The sequence below is a fragment of the Hyperolius riggenbachi genome, chromosome 1 (genome assembly GCF_040937935.1).
Source record: "Hyperolius riggenbachi isolate aHypRig1 chromosome 1, aHypRig1.pri, whole genome shotgun sequence".
In the NCBI taxonomy this organism is placed as follows: domain Eukaryota; kingdom Metazoa; phylum Chordata; class Amphibia; order Anura; family Hyperoliidae; genus Hyperolius; species Hyperolius riggenbachi.
The window spans coordinates 106,874,326-106,888,665 of record NC_090646.1 but is presented as its reverse complement, the minus strand read 5'-3'; the positions used below and the strand labels follow the sequence as shown (position 1 = coordinate 106,888,665).

The window sequence follows — 14,340 nt, the reverse complement described above, 5'->3', positions numbered from 1 at the left end:
CTTGATTTACGGTTATCCGGCTGGATGTTCCAACCCAATCAAACAGCCGATGGACAAAATTCACTTTCATGTTAGTGACGTCTTGGCCTTGTGTTTTACGGCTCCTAGACTACATGAGTGCGCCGCTCAGGAGGGGTTTTATAGCATGCCAAATAGGCTGAACGCTGTCAAGCCACATAAACTTGGAATTTTGACCCTCATGTTGAGAGGCATCGGTACTTACAGCGAGTTGAGAGAACGCAGGCCTTGAAAAGCATCTGGAGCTACTTCCGAAATCTGATTGTTGCTTAAATCACTGGAACAATAAAAAGTTTTATGATCAGGTATGATCGGGTTATTTACATTGTAACAACCTCTAGAACATTCACTAAAGGTGGGAGGTATAGAATGGAATTCACAAGTCAGAAATCAATGACAGTTTTAGACCATTGGTGCTGTCTTCTAACAGTAGAAGGAGTACTGTAAGTGGCAAAACAATAATCATCCTACAAAATTTACTTAGGTTAAAGGACCAATGTCACAAAAAATTAAAAAATGTAAAACACATGTAATCACATACAAAGAAGTAAGAGTAAGATGAGCCATACATTACTTTTCTCCTTTGTTGCTGTCACTTACAATAGGTAGTAGAAATTTGATTCGGATTAGTCCATCTCTTCATAGGGGATGCTCAGAATGGCCTTTATTTTTTTTTTATAAAGACATCCCCTGAAAAGGATTTATACAAATATGCTGGCCAGCCTCCCTGCTCATTGATTTGGCAGTTGGACGGAGCAAATGCCATTCATAAAATGCTTTTGAAAATAAAGAAAACCCTGAGAATCCCCCATGAGGACATGGACAAGTCCAAAGCCTGTGGGTTCTGTCAACATTTCCACTACGTACTGTAGGTGAAAGCATCATAGGAGAAAACTAATTTATGGTTCATTTTACTCAGGAAGAAACATACTTATTTGTACGGGTAGACACGTATTTTAAATTGTACAATTTTCGCGATAGTGGTCCTTTAATTCAGACATCTGTGTATGGACACTAATTTAATATTATCTCATGCGGGGAATTCTACAGCCGGTAATGCACAGCATTATGTTTGGGTGTCCTACCAAACTGTTCATGTATTCATTGTGGGGTAACAGCTGCTAAATAGTCCAAGAAATGTAGTCATCATATGAATTATTTATCTCTGACAGCAGCTGCATCCACTCCTCACACAGCCCAGATAACGGGAAGATCTTCATACTTGTATGCTTTATCTCTTAAGCCTTTCCCATTCCCATTCACATGAAATCTGGAAGTATTATATGTCTAAAGACAAAGCAGGGATGGGAATCCAGTCTATGGCTATGGGTGGATATACACAGCCTTATTTGTGCAGGTGATGCATGGATTGTGGTAGCTGGCCCATATTCAGAATTGTTATTGGGCTCATTTTGTTGTTGAGATGTTTACAATCATATAAATACGTTTCCTATCTTGTTGAGACTAATTTATCAAGACAAGTGCAGAAAAAAATTGGGCAAAAGTAGAAAAGTTGCCAATCAGGTTTTAGAGAAGGATTAAGATGAAATGGGGTCCAAGGCAAGAGAGCAGCACTGGCTCCTCTTTATAGTCTTTCTGGTAAGATGACATGATAGATAGGATGGCAGCTGGACCCCTAGACACACTTTAGACCCCAGACACCTGCCTAGCTTGCCTTGTGGGAGATCCTGCTCTGGTTTCAACTTCTGAACAAAACAGGGGCTCTCTACAACTGTTCTACTCTTGCTTTAGTTTTTTTGTGTACGTATCTTGACAATTCGGCCTCAATGATTCTTCCTTTTCAGTAAAAGACGAAGAATAGAATTATGTCTGGATGGCTGCTACATATCAGCTAAGTAAAGGACCAAAGTGATGGCTTCAGGAGTTGAAGGGGGATGGCATAGCTCCCTAAGCAATAAAATTGGTATTAAATACTCATAAGCCAAAGTTACAGATGATTAACAAGAATGAAAAGACCTGTGGCTGTAGAATTCGGAGCATAATATTTGCTAATCGTCCATCTGTGAAAGCTGTGCCGAGAATATTTTTAAACACGCATGACCCCCATTAAAGTGCTATTCGAAAGTATTTGTTACTTACATTCTTCGCAGTTTTTTGTACGGTGAGAAAGCCCCCGGAGGTATGACCTTGATTGAGTTTTGCTCTAATCTCCTGCAAAAGGAAAATAAAGCTTAGCATATAACTTGCAGCAATGGATTTGTCCCAGCACAAGCTTGTGGGAAGACATAACTGTAGCCCCAAGTAAGACACACCTATACAACCAGACGGCAAGAAACATAAGTACATAAAAACAAATAAGACCTTCAAACAGGAAGCCGGAATAGTTGATCATCACTAAACATAACCAATAATGAAATACATCTGTTTTCTTTGTAAGGGGCCAGTGACTACTATGTAGCCCCGGTCTGAACCAACCGTTTTAAGCACTCTTGGATTGCTTTACAAAGATTAGTGAAGAACACTAGGAAAAACGAGTGATCCAACAAACCTAAATTGGATGTTTTTGATTTTTGTGAATTGTCTGCTGCTAGGTGACAAAAGTGGGCAATGTTCACCTAGGTAATACTCAGAATCAGTGATGGATAAAACATTCTTTACCTTGCCGTTCCAGTGCTGGGACCTCTGGACGTCTTCGGCAAGAGCCTTGTGGAAGAGAGCCTATGGCTGCGTTTCCATCCGTGAACAAGTGCAGCCACACTGCACAGGCACAGGACGCCTCGCACCTGCACAGCAGCATCAAACTGCACAGGCTCGGCAGAAAAAGCCAAGCCTGAGCAGCTCCATGCTACTGCCAAAGACCAAGAGGCTTTCTTCTACCAAGGTAAGTATCTGATTTTTTTCTTTTTTTTAAATTTACAGGTTTGCTTTAAGCTGGCTATCAGTTATCACTGGATTCAGTTTTTAATCAATATTACTATTGATATATAGAAGATGTTTTTACATCAGAATAAAGACCAACATTGCCCATCAATCTCTCGATCAATTTTAGCCCTTGATATCGATCACAATTGTTAAATCCACTTAAAAAAGAACTTTTGTGAAAATAATATAATTGAAAATTGTTGTGTTTTTTTTTTTTTTACAATATTCAGTTATAAATTATTTAGTCAGTGTTTGCCCATTGTAAGATCTTTCCTCTGATTGACTTACACTGTGAAATGTATCACTGGTGGTGACATCTAGTTCTGCCAGAGGAAGAAATGGCTAGCTTGACAGTTGGAAAAAGCTGTTATTTCCCACAATGCAACAAGATTCACAGAGAGCAAACTGTCAGGACCATAGTCATGACATCACACTGTGGGAGGGCTTTCACCACAATATCAGTCAAAGACTCCCCTGATGATCTATTCCAGAAAAGGTAAAGATTTCTGCTGGGAAAGTGGTTATCAGCTACTGATTGGGATGAAGTTCAATCCTTGGTTGACGTTCCACTTTAAATTTACGATCGATTAGAAACTGAGTCTGATCGAATGTCTAATTGGGTAAAACATTGGTATAGTATATGGATACTTTTACAGGTCTATGGCAAGCTAGTTACATTTCAGAGAAGGGAAGCACAGTAACTAGGAGTTTTCAGGACAAGACATGAGAAGAAACAGAAAATACATAAACTAACAGAGGATCTATCCTTTTCCCGCTATACACAAAACCCCTTTAAAAAACAGTTTTGTGTGTTTTCTACGGGGGTTATGCTTTAACATGTAATGCTCATCCTTCACCCAGCTCACTTGTAGGGACTATATTGAAACATTCGCAGGGATGAAGAAGCTGAAACAGATCGCATTTCATGGTTGGATTCAGAAAAAGAAAAAAAAAAACTATATAGTTCCTGAAGTTGATTTGTGTGATGAGACTGAGGTTTCCGCTGAAAAACTGCCAACATAACATTAATCTGAACAGCTGGAAGAGGAGATGTATTAATCCTTCAGCATTGAGGTACACATGCATGACCTGTGCTGTAAACAATATCTACATTGTGTTGCGGAGGATGTCTTGATCAAGGTCTGAAAATTGGTGTGTGCAGCGTGCAGAATCCAGGAGACAATGCCAGCACTCTCCACCAAGATCTTTCATGTCAAGAAGATAAAGGGAGATAGAAAGTGACAAATGTTTCTAGTTATATGCTGCATATTTCAGTTAGCGCAGAAAACAGGCAGACTTCGCAAAAAGCTATTTAGGGCAAAGAGACCCTGTCATGTTCTCACACACACTGGAATGAGCAGATTTGCTACACTGGAAATGTTAGTTCAGCTAGTCTGCAGACCTTATTGCAAAGCTGTATGATCAAATTTACTAAGAGTTTGAGAATGAAGAAGTGTTGGACACTGATACTCCTGAGGGTTTTCCCATGTTTGCTTCCAATTTCATGACTGCTGGCGGTTTTGTATCTTTCTGTGGACCTCTCCCTAATATTTTTTCATTATAAACATTTTAAACTAAATATTTTGTTTGCTAGTAATTAAAGTGATCCCGAGGTGAAAATAAAATGATGAGATAAACAATTGTATTTATCCTCCCACTCCTAAAAATGACCTTTTTAGATATTTCATGGTTTTATTTTATATTTAAACATTTACAAAGCAGACTGAAGGTAGGAACACCATAGGCAGAATCGTATATGTGTTTTCCACTATGTGCTATGGAAACCGCATGTGCGATTCTGCCTAGTGTGTACCTACCCTGAATGTTTTGTTGCCTCTGCTCTGTGGTAGCCTATTAAGTTTCCCTGAGGGCTCTTTCACACTAAGACGTTGCGTTTCATGCACGCATAACGTGCCCCTAACGCAACGCATGTTAGTATTGAAGTTCGGCGTTATATAGAGCCGCGTTATGCGTCTCTTGATACGTCCATGATGCGTACTTTTTGACGCATACTATCGAACGAAAACGGCGCATGCGGCAAATTAAAAAAAAAAAAATAGTACTAAGCATGTGCAAAGATCTGAACGCAGCCACATACGAGTATAACGCACAGCATGCTGCACTTTCATTGAACGTCCAGCGTTATACTCCAACGCAACGTGGGCACTGTGAACAGCCCATTGATTTTACATTGCTGTGAGTTGGGCTGCGTTACAGGCTGCTCTAACGTGCTCCTGTAACGTCCCACTGTGAAAGCAGCCTGAGTGAAAATACATGAACTATTGACCTTTTCTATCCTCTTCTGCTCTCAGAAGTTGTATCCTGCCAGGGAAACTCTTATGGCTGTAATCTGCATATCAGTGATGTTTACTTTATTCCTAACAAGGTACCGACAAGACAGAAGCTGTCACTTCCATGCCTTCAGGCTGCTTACACACCAAGACGTTACAGGCGCACGTTAGTGCGCCTGTAACGCTCCCCCAACGCACAGCAATGTAACACAAGTGGGCTGTTCACACAGCCCACGTTGCGTTACATGTAATGCTGCACGTTCGGTGCAAACTGCAGCATGCTACGGCGTTGGAGCGGCTATAGCCGCGTTAGACTGTTTGCACATGCGCAGTGGGGGGCGGAGAGGAGGCGGGGAGAGCCAGCTACATTCACTGCACTGGCGGCAGCTGATTGGCCGGCGGGACCACGTGATGCGGAGTGTCTCGCTCCGCATCACGTGGTCCCGCTGGCCAATCAGCGCCACTCTGGGAGACATTATAGGAATCGAGCCGCCGAACGCGGCTCACTCTACCGTCGGCTTTTGCAGCACCATACGTTGTGTTAGGTGCACGTTATGCGACCTTAACGTGACACCTAACACAAGAGTTAACACAACACTAAGAGTTTGAGAATGAAGTGTTGGACACTGATACTCCTGAGGGTTTTCCCATGTTTGCTTCCAATTTCATGACTGCTGGCGGTTTTGTATCTTTCTGTGGACCTCTCCCTAATATTTTTTCATTATAAACATTTTAAACTAAATATTTTGTTTGCTAGTAATTAAAGTGATCCCGAGGTGAAAATAAAATGATGAGATAAACTCTTAGTGTTGTGTTAACTCTTGTGTTAGGTGTCACGTTAAGGTCGCATAACGTGCACCTTACACAACGTATGGTGCTGCAAAAGCCGACGTTGTGTTAGGTGCACGTTATGCGACCTTAACGTGACACCTAACACAACGTCTTGGTGTGCAAGAAGCCTCAAATTAACTATTTCAGGCAGCAAAATAAAACAAGTAAAACAACCTGGTTATTAATATGTATTGCACTGTACATACAAATTTTTATCTCACAATGTCCGATGTCGCTTCAGGTACACTTTAAGCTAATTTTGCATTTACCACACTCAGTATTTTGGCACAAGTAATCAGCATTGTTAAATGATTTTTTGCTTATTTTTAACAATATTCATTTATAAATTATTTTGTCAATGTTTGCCCACTGTAACATTTTTACTTTCCTTTCCTAAATGTATCTTTACAGTTGATAAGGGCATCACTCTGCAATGTTTGTTTACTGTTTATTCTGAAGTCAATAGAAAGGACACCTGGATCTGCATACCTAAGTAGCCTAGGCTAAACATCACTAAAAGGGTGGGGTTAAATAATCAATATGCAGCAATATATAGATAAAAGAAGAGTTTTGTATGCAGAAATCGGTTGTACTTGCTTTCAGAATACGCCTTGCTCAGTTTTAGGTTTGGATGGAGGCTTTTAGCTGCTTATTACCATATACTATATCAGTTTTTTTCTCCTCTAAACCATCTTTAAAGACATTTTGAAGGCATAACTCCCTTAAAGCAAACATTTTAAAGCCCCCATAGGCCACTGTTGTGGTTCCATTCTGATCAGCATAGAAGAAGAAGAACAAATAGCTGAAAATGCTGTGATAATAATGCTAGCACGGCTGAGTAGGAATAAAGTGTGTATAAGTCAGTGGTGGAATGAGAAGACTGCAGTCCTGTGAAACATATGAGGCCTTTCCAGAAATCCAGGGTTAATCCCTGGGAATTATGCTTATTCCCCGGCTCCCAGAGCAGTAAGTACAGCTACCATGCCTGCGTTCCTGGAGCCTTGCAAGGCCCTCCGGCCACTTAGCAAGTGATATAGTTTCAGCGGTTCTTCACAGCAGCATAACTGCATCATGACTGCGTACAATCTGACAAGCCAATGCAGCTTCTAACACTCACCACTACTGCTTCTCCACTGCAGTGCTCTGTATCATCTACCTGTATACTGGGCAAGCCACATCTTGTACATATAAGGCCAATGCTGAGGTACTGGGGCAGAAAAGGAGGAAATCTTTCCACACACTACACCAAAATATTGGATAGATAAAGAGCACCTGAAAACGACCTTAGATAAAATGTAACTAATGATCTCGACAGTCCCCTTCTCCCGTTCCTACTTCAGCCACACCTATATATACTCATCTATTCTCAGAGACCTCCAAACATATTCTCTCCAGTGTCTTCACTTGTCATCACCTGCTACTCCTCTCTGCAAACTCTTCAGAATCAAATTAAAACGACTTTGCTTTGCCTTAAGATCACTCCTTTTTCCAACAGTTATTTCCAACATAAACACCCCTGATGGCCATCTCTGTGTTCTACTAATGATTTCCTCTTTCAGAAACCCCTCCCACACACAGCTCCAAGACTTTTCTAGAGCTGCTCCCACTCTCTGACATCCCCTCCCTTTTTCCATCAGGTACACGTCTTGCTTTGACAAATTTAAGATGACTCTGAAAACCCCACTGCTTCAAGCATATCTACCCAGCTGTAAAATAACCAGCAATAAAACTTGACAGAATTTCCCTCCTTCTCTCTGCCCAACATAAAACAGAATTCTTGTCTGGCATTCAGCTTATCATAGAGAACTGCATTGTCACCTATTAAAATTCATAGCAAGAAAGAGAGAAGTTTTACTCAGCATAATAGTGCCAATTGCTAATTCTTAAATGTGACTTACAGATGCATTATTTGCATTTATTATTGTATTATCTATTAATGTAAGATATAATATTTGAGGGTAGGCTAACTTTAATGAAGGGGTTCAGAGCAAAAAATGGCCATGAACTATCTACAGTAATTAGAAAAGCTAATATCCCTAATTGCAAATATTATGAATCCTATACTGTTGAGCAAAATTTCCACAACACTGTTTAAATGAAAGCTTTTAAGTTCCCTCTCAAGCTAAGTCAGCCCAGTCTCAGCAGACAGACAACTAATGGTTACAGCTCAATAAAAGAGATAAATAAAGGGTCTAGATTGATGCTATAAGTATATGTCACAAGTGCTGGCACTTCAGTAAATGACAGGCATGTCACGCCTTCAGGCTGTAAAGTCTGTGCTGTGGGATAAAGTGAAACGGAAGAGAATGACATCTATTATTTCCAAAGAGATGTCCCTGTAATCATGACAGGAGTGTTTGAGTGATGGCCTCACTGCTGAGCTCGGGATTACCACAGCTCCTCGCTGGAGATCAGCATTTTACCGGGATATTTACAGTAATTACGTAGAAACGGCCTCCAAAGTGAAAACAATCTCATTAAATGATTAGGCTTAATTAAAGCCACACATTGTCACATCTGAGGATATACTTTCCATATAAATTCAACTGTCCTCTTTACCCTCTTAGTAGCATGTTTTCTTTTCACCTTGCAGCCAGGGCCAGATTTAGACATTTTACCGCCCAAAGCCCACTGTCACTAGTCCCGCCTCTCCCCCTTCAGCCACCCCATCCTGTGCCCCACCTGTCCTGTGTGCTCCCCCTGTCCTGTTTGTTCCCCTGTGCTCTCGTCTTGTGCTCCACCCATCCTGTGTACTTCCCTGGTCATGTGCTTCTCACATTCTGTGCTGTGCTTGGGTGGTGCTGCATTGCTTGCCCCTGTGGAAGCAGGGTGGCCAAGGACTGGGATTGTGACTGCTGTGTTTTACATGTTTGGCAGTTTAAATGCCTTAGTGTGCCAGCCCCTGCCACCCCTTGCTTCCTGGTGCCCTAGGCCACAGGCTTTGTGGCCTTGCCTCAAATCTGGCCATGCTTGCAGCATCTCTGAGCCCCCCTCCCCAATAATAAATAAGTTGAGAAAATGTGAGTTAAGTTAAAATGAGATTGTTTTTTAGACATTTTAACAGTTATAGTCCAATAGCATGTATGAGTACAGGAAAGCTGTACGATGTGAGTCTGTATTTTATTTTAATGATTTTGAGTTGTTGCAATAAAGTGTACTCCCCTGTGTACGAACTAAGGCCTGACTGCTGCATATATGTTTTTTTATGTGTTTTCTTGGGGTGACGGTCACTGTCTCCAATATTGAGTACAAGGTGTCTGCAGGATTCACAGTGTGCAGGAGTGCAATAGAGAGCGCTGAGGATTGTTGTTTATCTTTGACTATACCTTCTAGTATTGGCTTCATGCTAAGGGGTGTTACTTTATTTAACTTTCACTGCTAATTATTAAAATTGATTGTTATTCTTTTTCATTGGTTTACTCTTTTTTTTTGTACTGCTGTTGTCGCTAAATGATTGGTTGAATATTATCACCGGTATGAATAATAACCTTGCCTTTCTTATTAAAGTTTGAATATTTGGCAACTCATACAGGTGTGACGAGCTATCCATTCCTGAACGTTTGAGGGTTCTTATGAGGATGAGAGTGGACAATTGAGGGACTCTATCCTTTCAACCAACTTCTTACTACCTCAGAAATAATCAGCTATTAAAACACTGACTGATAGTGATGGCCATGTCTAAGGCCCCGTTTACACTTAATCAGTTGGTATGCATTTTTTTTTTCTCCATAGCAGTGCATTGTGAAAAAGATTTCAGTTAAAATGCGTTAAGTGTGAACTGTGCCATAGGAAAACATGGGCATTACTTTGAAAATCAGTTGTCCTTTCAGTTATAACTGAGAGCAACTGATTAAGTGTAAACAGGGCCTAAGAGAACTCACGGAGAAGCATGTGATTTGTTTGATCAGCTGATAGATTTGCAAAGCTCTGATTTGCTGTGATCACATCCTGCTTTAGCACATGATCATAACTAAAAAAATCAGAGGCTTACATATCACCGACCAAACTGATCACATGCTTCTCCATGAGTTCACCTAGACATGACCGTCACTACTGATTAATTGCCATGGATAAAATCCTACACTTAGCCTTTTACACATGCAATCATTTTCTTCAGCTGTTTGCACCTTATACTTTTCTCTTTGTTCAGACTTGTCTTTTTTGCCCATTATCTTTTCAAAATTGTAAATATGATTTATTTGTATTTTTTTTTTTTTTTTTTTTACAGTCTTTCCTTCTTTTTTGCACCGATTACATTTGAAAGCTGTTTAATATTTCGAGCACTATTTTTTTACGGCTCTGTTTTCCAGTTTCTGCGTTCACATGCTATGAGACAGCCAGCTGAATCCTTGCTATGTGAAAATAGATATGAAAGTCAGTATGACAGGAATTTTATGAGGTGTAATATATCATCATCCTGACAAGGAACAGTAATAGCTGGATATGTCGATTACATGGTGCGCAGGAAGAGAAAAAAAGTTATCATGCAAAATAATCCTGCGTGGATTTCTGGACATCGAAAATATGTTATGATTGCATTTTTTATGGCTTTTCATATTCTTACATTTTGGTGCTTTGGAGCTATAAAAATCAGCAAGATATATTAGATAAAGAGAAAGGGAAGGAACGCAATATTGACTTTCTACAATTAATGCAATAGTGGTGGAGGACAGCAATATGGAAATGGAATGCAGATCATAAGCAGATATATGGAGCGTATAACAAAACACATAAGGAGCAGTTTTCTATGTGGATGCCGTCTTTGGGCCTGACACAAGAGCTTAGCTTCTCAATTCTGTCTCTCCCTAATAGGCTCCTGGGAATGTCCTTAATGTTCAAAACTACTCAACAGCTCAGTTAAACCCTCCACCTGTCTAGGCTACTATTGCTAAAAAGAAAAAGGAAATAAAAATGTTGTATGGAAATGCCTTGCTAATTAGGAGATACTCCAGTTTACTCTAGTTTTGTTCTCTTTCCAAAGGAAGGAACATTATCTCCCCTCTGCAAATATTAAACTGATAAGAAGTAACTTCTCAGTGATGAAGAAATACTTGTGAGATCACTGAGTAGAAAAAAGGAAAAAATGCAGGAAATTTTAACTAATGCCTGACGCACACAATCTATCTTCCCGGCAGATTCACTGGTCAAATCGATAATTTCCAACATGTCTCATTTCCTCTCAATTGATAATGGATCGATTTTCAGATCATTACTGCACAAAATGTATCACTTTATTGTTTGGAAGCAGATCAGACATGTCGGATGAGTATTGTTTTGACCCATTGTGTGGACCAGCCTAAGGCCTCTTTTCCACAGACTGTTGAACTGTGTGCCCAGCAAGCAGTTAAAAAGGCAGCAGTGAGCGGTTACCAGGCAGCAACAAGCAGTTACCAGGCAGCAGTGAGCAGTTGTAAGAGTTTGGCCTCTTTTCCACGAACTGTTGACAGGCAGTGAAATGCCTCTCTAAGGGCTGGTTCAGACGGACGTTTGCAGAGCGTTTACAGCCAGCGTTCAGGGCTTGGTGTTAAACGCTCCCATTCAAGTGAATGGGAGCGTTTGTACCAAGCTTTCAAGCGCGTTTACACAAACGCGGCGTTTGGGTCCCGATTTTCTCTGGCGTTCAAGGAGCCCCTGGAAGCTACATGTAGCTTCCAGGGGAGGTTAACCGCGACGGCTAATGTCCCCCTAGGGGAAGAAAAAACGCGACCGCATCCAAACGCACACGAACGCTGCTGAACGCGACGCCAGCAAACGCAACGCCTCCAAACGTCCGTCTGAACCAGCCCTAACTCTCACAACTGCTTGCTGCTGCTTGGTAACTGCTTGTTGCTGTCTGGTAACTGCTACCTGCTGCCTGGTAACTGCTTGCTGAGCACACAGTTCAACAGTTCGTGGAAAGGAGGCCTTAGAGAGGCATTTCACTGCCTCTCAACAGTCCATGGAAAAGAGGCCTAAAAGGTTTATAGTGTTGACATCATAAGCAAAATGGCAGTGTTCATGTAAGCAGAAAGAAATAGGCATATGAAATTTAGGCCTCTTTTCCACGGGCAGTTGTTAGGCAGTGAAATGCTTCTCAAACTCTCACAACTGCTTGCTGCTGCCTGGTAACTGCTCACTACTTCCTGAAAACTGCTCATTGCTGCCTGGTAACTGCTTGCTGAGCACACCGTTCAACTGCCCGTGGAATAGAGGCCTTAAAGTGAAATGGGCTAAACTCTCTTTTTGGTTCAAGTCAAGCATCACATTAAGGCCTCTTTTCCACGGCCTGTTGATAGGCAGTGAAATGCCTCTAAAACTCTCACAACTGCTCACTGCTGCCTGGGAACTGCTTGTTGCTGCCTGATAACTGCTCACTGCTGCCTGGTAACTGCTTGCTGAACACACAGATCAACAGTCCATGGAAAAGAGGCCTAAAGGGTCAGCAAGAAGTTTACTAAAATGCTATGCAAAATAAAAAAAATGCCTTCTTGCAACAGAAGGTATTTGTGGTTATTCAGGTTTGAGGTGAGCTCTGAGGTGTCCCACAATGCATCACTGCTGAACATGCAAATCATTCTATGTTATCCCTGATGGCTAAATACACCTCCAGAACCACTGGAATGCAATGATGTGTCAGCTGTTAATTGTACAGAGCCACAGTAATTCACCATGCATAAAGACTGCTTTGGATTGGTTGATTCTCATCAGTGCATGGTGTGGATTAATAAGGCTCTAAGGGGTAGGATTTGGAGCTCCCAGAGTTATAGATTACCCAGCAATCTCATGGTGAACCTGAACTTCTAGGAGTGTGTATATTGGGCTACAAAGGACCAAAAAAGCCCTCTTGCAAGCTGGAAGGATTTGCATCTTGTTGAACGTCTTTACTCCTCATATTGTTGTACTACAAAACATGGCATGTGATAAACCGGCATAAAACCTATAAACGTTTAGCGCTTGTCACAGAACGCTATAAAAAATGTATAATGCAGCAAAAGGCAGAGAGGCCCCTTGCTAATTCCCTGAAATGTCATCTGACACAGTATAATAGGCTGGCTCTGCATATGCCTGCATAGAAGCAGCAGAGAATGGGAATAAATAATTATTGCTAAGTAGTGTACAGTTTCACATAATACGCTGTTTAGGAGTAGAACGGCCTTGATATTAAACATTCAGAGCATCCACTTGTGACTGCTGATGTTCTGTCTCTCCACAGACACACTGCTTCAGGCTTGTCTTTGTCCACAGAAATTCACTTGACTACTAAGCAGCTGAATCAAAGGCACTTTAATAAAATCACTTCACAGCCTTTACTGGAAGCTGCAGGAATGGACCATCTGGACAACATAATCCAAAGCAGAGAAGGAAATTGAACTAACAGAGATCTTCGGCTGACATCTACGCTTCCTCATTGTTCCTGCTGAACGAAATGCCATGTTAACCCTTCAGGGTGCTCCATGGCCAATCGTGTCAGAGAGGAGAGCAGGGGGGAGAGGCCATTGGACCGTCTTTACCTCTGCATTTTCCCTTCACAGCTGAGGTACATGAAAGATTTGTTTAATCCTCCCCTGGGATACAGGAATCAACCAGTGGATTGTTTTACATCTCAGTGATTACTGCAGTTTACATTGACTGCATGTCAACAGAAACGGCATCATAGTGGAAAGCTGGCCCTTTGATCATTCGTACGTAGGTCAAATCCCTCACATACCTCTCTTGCATCTTTTCTTATTTATTCCCACGCCTCATGGGGATTCCGAGAAGAAAGCCTCCTAGCGTTATATGTGTTTAAAGTAGCCACAATGAAAAATCCTCAGTGTGTGAAATTCTGTGATATGAAGAAATTATTCTTGTGGTCTCATCATGTCACTGACTGCCACGTATACCTGCAAATTCAGTGTGCAGTGACAGGTGAATTGGGATTTGGGAGATGCATCCCATGCGTTTTCTCTGGGAAATCAATTGCAGTATATGCCCTGCTATCAGAACCCAAGTAGCATAACAACAGGGGATGCAGAGGTTGCGACTGCAGTGGGGCCCTTGGGCCAGAGGGGTCCCGAGGGCCCTACCCCAACCGTTGTATTAGCTCTTTATTAGTCTTGTACTGGTAATAATCTATAAATACTTTGAATAATAGTAGTAATCATTAAACGTTTCCCCATGCCCTTCTTGCACCTCTGACACTGCAGCTGTCTTTGGCAGGTTTTGGTGCACCAAATTAATTGTTATGTATAGAGTGCTTTAGGGGGCTCAATGCAAAATTGCACTGGGGTCCATAACTTAACTACACAACTGCAGAACCCTCACTTATTCAGAGCAAGACAGTAAACCACACAGACGT

At 41.4% G+C, this 14,340-nt stretch overlaps 1 protein-coding gene across 11 annotated transcripts in view; it reads right to left on the bottom strand.

Moving 5' to 3' along the window:
* Window positions 1–14,340, bottom strand: part of SLIT2 (slit guidance ligand 2) — a 530,767-nt gene that overhangs the window by 109,024 nt on the left and 407,403 nt on the right. For all 11 annotated transcript variants that reach the window (XM_068278011.1, XM_068278031.1, XM_068277940.1 and 8 more), the window contains 2 exons: window positions 2,119–2,190; window positions 224–295 (listed from right to left, as the gene is read on the bottom strand). In XM_068278011.1, coding sequence (XP_068134112.1) covers window positions 224–295; window positions 2,119–2,190 — 144 coding nt within the window. The remainder of the gene's footprint in view (window positions 1–223; window positions 296–2,118; window positions 2,191–14,340) is intronic.